The following is an 8,382-nucleotide window of genomic DNA, read 5'->3' on the forward strand; positions in this document are numbered from 1 at the left end:
CGTAATCCCAAAGCAGCTGTTAAGAGCAGTTTTCCATTCCAGGCTCTCAGCTCTCAGACACGCAATCTGAGATCTACCCTTTCCTCATACTTCTTATAGCCTCACCTAGCCCAGAGTTCTGCCTTACTTAAAATGACCTCCCTATGAAGGACTTGTGGTGTCCCAGCCCCAAACTGCCTTGCCTCAGGTAATTTACACTTGACTGCTCTCATCTGGAACCTCCTCCTCTTCCTCATCCCTTCTTTTTAGTTGACTTTTAGGTCTTAGAGTGTATCTAAGTGTATCTATAATTCTACGGGCAGTGGCTTGATCTTTTTCTTACCACCCCAGTACTACCATAGAGACTTCCAAAAAGCAGGTGCTCCATTAACGCTTGGGAATTAGAGACACAGTGAGCAGGATCTCTAATATATTATGATTTCATTTCTTCCACATTCCTAAATAAGCAGTGAAAATCCAGGTGTATATATATATATATTTTTTTTTTAATATTGTAAATATGCATTTTTTTATTTTATAAGAGAGATTAAAAGGAATAAGTCAAACTGTAAATTTAACACCATTTACTGTTCTTTGTTTTGTGATTCCCAAATAATTTTGCTGTGGATTACTTGCACATTTCCATGAAAATCCCTATGCTAATACCATGTTATCTTGTTCTAGATAATATAAAATATAGAAGGTTTAAAACAGTTTTTTTTACAAATACCAAAACTCTAACACTTAAACCTGATAAGTAACAATGTGATCTATGTTATTCACAAACAGATTCTGAGCTTAATGTACCTTCTATTACAACTCACACACATACACACACCTACAAGTTGCTTATGTGGAACAGGAACATAAAAAGATACACGTTTTGTTACCTCTGCCCACTTCTGCCTTCCACTACTTAGAAGGTTGACTGCTCTTTTCAAACACAAAGTGCAAAATCTGCCTCACGCTTTAGTAGATGTGGGAGAAGCTGCCAGCCATGCCCTGGAACGTGCATTGGCCTTGGCAATGGTGCTAGCCCTGGCTGCAACTCTAGCTCAGTCTCTTCCTCATCTCTCAAAGCCTTTTTATACAGTTTTGAGAAAACAGTGCAGAGTGTCATTGTCCGTGACTGAAAATTCCAGGACTTTCATCTTGCTGGTTTCAGCGTGGGCTCTTGGGCCCCACAGGAATTCATAGCATGGAGGATCACTGTTGGGCACCTGCCGGTACTCCAGGTACCTTTCCCGCACCAAACTTTTGGTGATGAGCTTCCAGGGCTCCCCAAATATGAAGTACCTGCAGCCATCATATACTACCAACACTTTCAGGAATTTCCAGATTTCCTCCTCAGTGGCATGGTTGCCCTTCATGAAGATCACGCCCAGGAAATTCATCAAGACACCAGTCTTGGACAACTCTGTCACCACTCAGGCTCTCATCATTGCTGATGTCCAATTTGCTGACTAGGCTTTAGGAGTAAGCACTGGGGTTAACTTCCTTCAAGTCAAGGCCAAAGACCAGCTTCATTCTCTCAGAGACTCTCTTGAGGATCTGAAGGAATTGTTCCTTGTACTTTCTCTTGACAGTCTTCAACATGTCTGCCTTCATAATAGGCTCTTTCATTTTGTGTGCTCCAACAACCCTGACTTCCCAGTTAAAGGATTTTCATGTGTGCTCTCAGTGGAGACTGAGACCTGGGACATGCCTGTAGTTTCTTTCTCTTGACTCTTGGCACCTTTATCAGAACTTGCATGTGAAACACCTGCAGAAGCAGTGGTAATCGATGGGGCTCTCTGAGACTCCTGGGGAGTGACAGCATCAGGGGAGCTCGGGGTATCACCCCCAGAAACAGGAGAGAAGGAGGATGGGGACTCTACTGCTGCTGCTGCTGCAGTGGCCCGAGCACCCCCAAGACCCTGGGTCTCACCTTGGACCTGGCAGCATTTCTCATGGGTACAGATCTTACTCTTCTGACCCCGAGGCATGATGACACTGGTCAGGAACAGCAGGCAGGATTGTGGACAGGAGGCCGGGAGATGTAGACACCTGGAGGAAGGAGAATGAGATGGTTGTGTGCACCTTCAGCAAGGAGATTCCACCTTAGTTTTAAAGAAGGCCGCCTCTGCAGTTTTCCGTGAGGGCACTGCTTTAGGTGCCCACAGGGCTCCTGTTCTCCTGGTCAGCCAGTCCCCTGAGAACCCTGTGGAGGAAGTTACAGTGAGCCTTAGGCTGTAGACTGCCGGCCCTGTCTGGGGCTGACTAGGATGACAGCAGGTGTTGGCAGTGGGGCTCCCTTTGTTCTGGAGTGGGAGTTCCTCTCAGGTCACATTCAGGACCATCATGTCAACCCTTGGCAGGGCGTGGGCCCTCTCCTCTCGGCTGCTCAGTTCTGTGAAGCCCTCCCTGTCCTGGGTTCTTTGGGTCCTCAGTATGATTCAGAGTCCTAAACTTGGCTCTGCATAAGGCCTGGACCCTCCCTTCTGCGGATCAGTTGCTCCACCTTCAGACCAAGGGTCTCACCTCCTTTAGACCTGGTATAAAGAAGTAAGAGGGATCCTCTGTTTGACAGCCCTGTGCTGGGCCTCCAAGGGCTGAAAAAAGGACAAGATTGGCCTCTGATATTTCCTCTATCCAGGGGTAGGTGACCTCTTCAGTCCTCACTCACATTCCTTGGTTTGAATCGTCACAGGGCCGGGGGCTCCCCTCTTCTTGAACTGTGGCCTATCTCCTCCTAGTAAGACCTGCACCTCCCTGTGACCCAATAGCAGGTAGTGAGGATCACCTCCTATGGCCACAGCCCAAGAAGGAAAGCTGTGACAAGCAGGTTTAGGCCCTATGTTGGGCAGTCCCACTCAAGGTCCTCACTCAGGCTCCTAACTTTGACTCATAGGAGGGCCTAAGCTTCCTCCCCTGGCTGACCTGGGACCACCTCCCTCAGACTAAGGCCCTCACTTCTCTGTTACCTCGAGTGGGAACTGATGGGCATCTCTTCTTGATATCTCTGCCTGGGGCCTCCCAGGGCTGACAATAATGAGGATTCTGTGTTGCTCCCACTACTAAAGGGTGGGTGGTTCCCGAAGTTCTCAGGGTCCCCACCTTGATTCCTGGTACAGCCTGCAAATGCTCCTTCTGCTAACCTGAAACACTTCACATCAGATCAAGGGCCTTACTTTCCTGAGACCTCAGAGGTGAAAGAAAGCATGAGCCACATCTGGCCACCCCTGTCCATATCCTCCCTGGATAGGTAGCAAGAATGAGACTCTTTATGGGACCCCACTGTTCTAAGGTTGGTAGCCCTCCTTAGTTCCCACTTGGTCAGGATCTGGACTGCTCCCTCAGCCCACCAGAGACCTCCAGACTCAGGCCAACACCCTCACCACATTGAGTCTCCTGGGCTGGAAGTAAGGAGGTGACATATCTGACTATCCCTGTCCGGGGTTTTCCAGGGCTGGAAGATGGTGGAAATTGGTGGCTTCCCTCTGCTCTGGGTCAGTGCTCTCCTCAGTATCCTCCATGTCTTGACTTGAATCTATCCCCTCATATGAAGGCCCTCAATTCCCTGAGACCCCCTAGGAAGAAGTGAAATTTGCCTCATCTGGCCACAACTGCCTGTCTCCCAAGGCTAACAATAATGGAAGGATTCTGTGTTGCCCCCACTGTTAAGGGGTGGGTGGTTCCCTCAGTCTTCAGGTCCTCACCTTGACTCTTGGCACAACCTGGAAATCCTCCCTCTGCTGACTTGAGGTCACCCCCTTTGATGAGGTCCCTCACGTCCACGAGATGCCCTGGAGGGAAGTGAATATGACTCATCATGTCACCATGCCTGGGTCTCCCAGGTCCAACAATGGGACAGGGGCTCTATATGGCTCTCTTCTTTCTGAGAAGAGTACCCTTATTGTCACCGGGTGTCACCACCTTGACTTCTGTTAGGCTCCTCTCCTGAATGGGGCCTCCCCCATTAGTCCAAGGACTTCATGTCTCTGAGACCATCTCCTCCCTCAGCAAATGAGGGGTAACCTCAGTCTGAAAGCTCTACCTGTGGCTTCCCAGGGCTGACAGCCGAAGTGGAACTTTGTGTGGACCCTGCTCTTCTGGGGTGGTTCATTGCCTCATTCCTCATACAGAATTTTTACCTTGACACCTGCTGTGGCCTGGGATTCCACTGTCTATTGAACTGTACAGTCAACCCCAAAACCAAGGCCCTCATCTCCTTGAAACCCTCCAAGCAGAAGTCAGGGGGCACCTGAGTCTGCTAGACATTCCCTGGGCCTCCTAAGCAAGGGAGGGGCTAAGTGCAGCCCCATCAATTGTGTGTTGAGTGGTCACCATTTCCTCACTCAGGGTCTTCATCTTGACTACGGACCAGTTTTGGGAGTCTACTCTCTGCTTACCTGTGGCCACAGCCCTCAGCTTAGGTCATCACCTTCCTGGGACCTTCAGGACAGAAGTCAGGATGAGTCACATCCCGCCACAACTGTTTTGGTCTTTCAAGGGCGGACAAGAGGGGTGGGGCTCTATGAGAACCTACTGTTATTGAGTTGGTGGTTCCCTTCAAGGGAAATGTCACATCCCTACCAAATCTTGAACAGTTTCCCTACTGCAACCTTGCAGAGAATGGGTCCTGATTCCAGGACTTATGTGAGATGGGGAAGCTGTAGCACAAGGCAGGGGCCCCAGGACAGGTGGTGGGCTACTAGAGAAAAAAACACACTATTCTATTCCTTCTTTCCAGACTTAGCCTCTTATGTGACTTCTGTTGTACAAGATTTACTTTCTACAGAGAAGAGGCTGTCCATGATCATTTTTGAGACCCCTATCTTTTGAGGCTGACTTCGCATATGTAGATGATCATACTGTCACTGAATATTATTTCTCTTTTTCTTTACTCATACTTCTCATTTATTTTGGTATTCTCATTGCTCTGGCTATAATATTCCATCCACTGCTTTGTGTACAGAGTCCTTCTTTCTATCTCTTGAGATACATTTTGGAGCAGTGAAGGGAAAAAAGTGAATTAAGAGACACAAAGTCAGAGTCATGCTAGGAGGATTGGAAAAATGTGAGCTTCAGACAAATCCAAACCAAGAGTCTAGTCCCAGCTCTGTCACTTACCAGCCTTGTGAACTTGAGAAATTTGCAAGTTATTCATCTGTAAAGGGGGTCTGCTAAGCCCTATCTTGCAGAAATGTTGGAATATACATACTGTATTATAAAGGACATGGCATACTGATTGGGAAATATTGGGACTTTAATGATTGGGAGTTATTATATGATTATTTTGAATCCCAAAAATATCAAGATCCCAGCAGAGTTTTTTCTTAATCCAATAGATATAAGAGAATATGCAATGTTCTACAACAAACAAACATTCCTTAATAAGCTAAGCAAATCTAGGTATATATTTTTTTTTTGGTGAGGAAGATTAGCCCTGAGCTAACATCTGTTGCCAATCCTCCTGTTTTTGCTGAGGAAAATTGGCCCTGGGCTAACATCCATGCCCATCTTACTCTACTTTATATGTGGGATGCCTGCCACAGCATGGCTTGATAAGCAGTGTGTAGGTCCGCACCTGGGATCTGAACCCTCAAACTCTGGGATGCCAAAATGGAGCACACAAACTTAACCACTGTGCCACCGGGCCATCCCCTCCAGGTAGATATCTTTTGTGTGTGTGTGTGTGAGGAAGATCGGCCCTGAGCTAACATCTGCCAATCCTCCTCTTTTTTTGCTGGTGAAGACTGGCCCTGGGCTAACATCCATGCCCATCTTCCTCTACTTTATATGGGACGCCGCCACAGCATAGCTTGCCAAGCGGTGCATCGGTGCATGCCCGGATCCGAACTGGCGAACCCCGGGCCGCCATAGTGGAGCGTGCACACTTAACCACTTGTGCCACCGGGCCGGCCCCTAGATATCTTTTAATATTGCAAAAAGAAAGACTAAAAGGAATAAGGCAAACCAATAATTGAACATATTATAATTTTTTATTTTTTTCTTCCATTTTAAATGATCCCAACTATTTTATTGTTGGATTCTTTCACATCTCCATGAAAATCCTGTTCCAATGCCATGTTATCTTGCCTAGATCATGAACAAAATATAGAATATTTTCAGTTGGTTTTACAAATTCCAAAACTGTAACTATCAACCCTTTTAAACAGCAAAAAATGTGAGAGCCATGTCATTCATATATTTATATTCTGAAGCAAAATAAACCTTCAATTAAAAGAAATAACATTTGAAAAAATACTAAATATTTCTGTCATCTATTTTTACCTAGAAGTTATTCACGTGGAAAAGGAACAAAAAGAAGGTATACATTTTGTTAAAACTAATCTCACCTCAACCTCTCACTACTTAAAAAGTTGAATGCTCTTTTAAAACGGTAAGAAGATACACCTTTTGTTCCTTCCAGCTCCTACTACTCTCAACTATTTAGAAGGTTGACTGCTCTCTTCAAACCCATAGCGAAAACCCTGCCCCAGACCTCACTAGATGTGGGAGGAGCTGCAAGACTTGGCCCTAGAAGGGGCATTGGCCTTGGCAATAGTGGCAGCCCTTGCTGCAGCTTTCACTCCTGCTCTCTCTTCCTCATCTCGTAAAGCCTCCTCATACAGGTTTGGGAAGGCTCTGGGGACCGTATCATTGATCTTGGCCAGAACCTCCAGCACTTTCATCTTGCTGGTTTCAGCATGGGCTCTTGGACCCCACAGGAACTCATAGCGTGGAGGATCACTGTTGGGCACCTGCCGGTACTCCAGGTACTTTTCCTGCACCAAATCTTTGGTGATGAGCTTCCTGGGCTCCCCAAAGATTGGGTGCCTCCTTGCAGCATAGACCCCCAACATATTGAGGAATTCCCAGATCTCCTCCTCAGTGGCACGGTTGCCCTTCATGAAGATCACGCCCAGGAGTGTCATCAGAAGACCAGTCTTGGGCAACCCCTTATCACTACTCAGACTTCCATCGCCAAGGAAGCCCAGCTTGCTGACAAGGGCATAGTAGTGATTGCTGGGGTCGACTTCTTTCAATTCAAGGCCAAAGACCAGCTCCAAGCGCTCAGAGGCTCTCCTGAGGATCTCAGGGAAGTGCTTCTTATACTTTTTGTTGACAACTTTCAGCAGTGCTGCCTGTGTGATGGGCTCCTTCATTTTATACTTCTCCAGCAGGAACTGCACCAACATGCTGGCCTTCCTGGTTAGAGGATCCTTGCGAGTGCTCTCAGTGGCGGGTGCTGCCTGGGAGGTGCTTGCACTTTTCTCGTCTTGGCTCTTGGCACCTTCATCAGATCTTGGGTATGAAACACCTGCATCAGGAGAGCTAGTGGCTGGGGCTCCCTGAGGCTCCTGGGGACTGCCAGCAGCAGGGGAGCTTGGAGGAGTACCCCCAGACACAGGAGAGGAGGGGGACTCTTCCGCTGCTGCTGCAGTGGCTTGAGCACCCTGGAGACTCTGAGTCTCACTACGGGCCTGGTGGCGTTTCCCATGGGCACGGAGCTTACTCTTCTGCCCGCGAGGCATGATGACTGCAGTCAAGGGCAGCAGGCAGGAGTGTGGGCAGGAGGCAGGCAATGAGGGCACCTGAGGAAGGAGGATGAGATGGTGTGAGCACCTTCAGCAGGGAGACACCGCCTTGGCTTTAACCAAAGCTGCCTCTGCAGGGTCCTTGAGGGCACAGTTTTCCTGGTCAGCCTGTCCCCTGAGAACATTGTGGAGGAAGTTAGAGTGAGCTTTGGGCCACAGCCAAACAGCCTTGCCTGGGTGTTACTGCGGTGAAAGCAGGGGCTGGCGGGGGACCCACATCGTTCAGGGGAGGGAGGGCCTCTCACTTCACATTCAGAGTCATGAGAACAATTGTTGGCAAGACTCCGCCCCCACTCCCTTCTGCTGATCTGAAGTTGACACTACAAACTTCCATGGTACCCACAGGAAGAAAGAGGGAGCACTTCAGACCACCACTTAAGTCAGGAGACACCCAGTGCTAAACAGTTATGTGAAGGCTTCTCTGTCCTGGGTTAGTTGGGTCTACAGAAAGATGCAGAATCCTCACTTTGGCTCTATGTAGGTCCTGAGACCCTCCCTTCTGCTGACTGGTGGCTGCACCTTCAGAACAAAGCTCTAACCTCCCTTAGACCTGATATAGGAAATTATGGGAAGTCTCAGCCTGACAGTCCTTTCTTGGGATTTTAAGGATTGACAGGAGGGGACGGACCATATTCTCTCTTATCCCGTCTCTTCAGGGTAGGTGGTTCCCTTAGTCCTCACTCAGGTTCCACCTTTGACTGCATATAGAGCCTGGAGCTCCTCTCTCTCGACCTGAGGGCTATCACACTAATAATGGCATACTAATGCCAGAACCTACTTGAGACTCATTAGGAGGAAGTGAGAGTGACCACGTAGCCAC

At 48.2% G+C, this 8,382-nt stretch overlaps 1 protein-coding gene and 1 pseudogene across 1 annotated transcript; both read right to left on the reverse strand.

The window, feature by feature from the left end:
* Positions 1–941: 941 nt before the first annotated feature.
* Positions 942–1,964, reverse strand: LOC101394574 (melanoma-associated antigen B1-like; annotated as a pseudogene).
* A 4,015-nt stretch (positions 1,965–5,979) lies between these two features.
* LOC106802596 (melanoma-associated antigen B1-like) lies at positions 5,980–7,541 on the reverse strand. Its single transcript, XM_014791084.2, has one exon. The coding sequence runs from the start codon at positions 7,497–7,499 to the stop codon at positions 6,471–6,473; it is 1,029 nt and encodes a 342-aa protein (XP_014646570.2). The 5' UTR covers positions 7,500–7,541; the 3' UTR covers positions 5,980–6,470.
* Positions 7,542–8,382: the final 841 nt, after the last annotated feature.

This window comes from Ceratotherium simum, chromosome X (assembly GCF_057802395.1).
Source record: "Ceratotherium simum simum isolate JZ-2026a chromosome X, ASM5780239v1, whole genome shotgun sequence".
In the NCBI taxonomy this organism is placed as follows: Eukaryota; Metazoa; Chordata; class Mammalia; order Perissodactyla; family Rhinocerotidae; genus Ceratotherium; species Ceratotherium simum.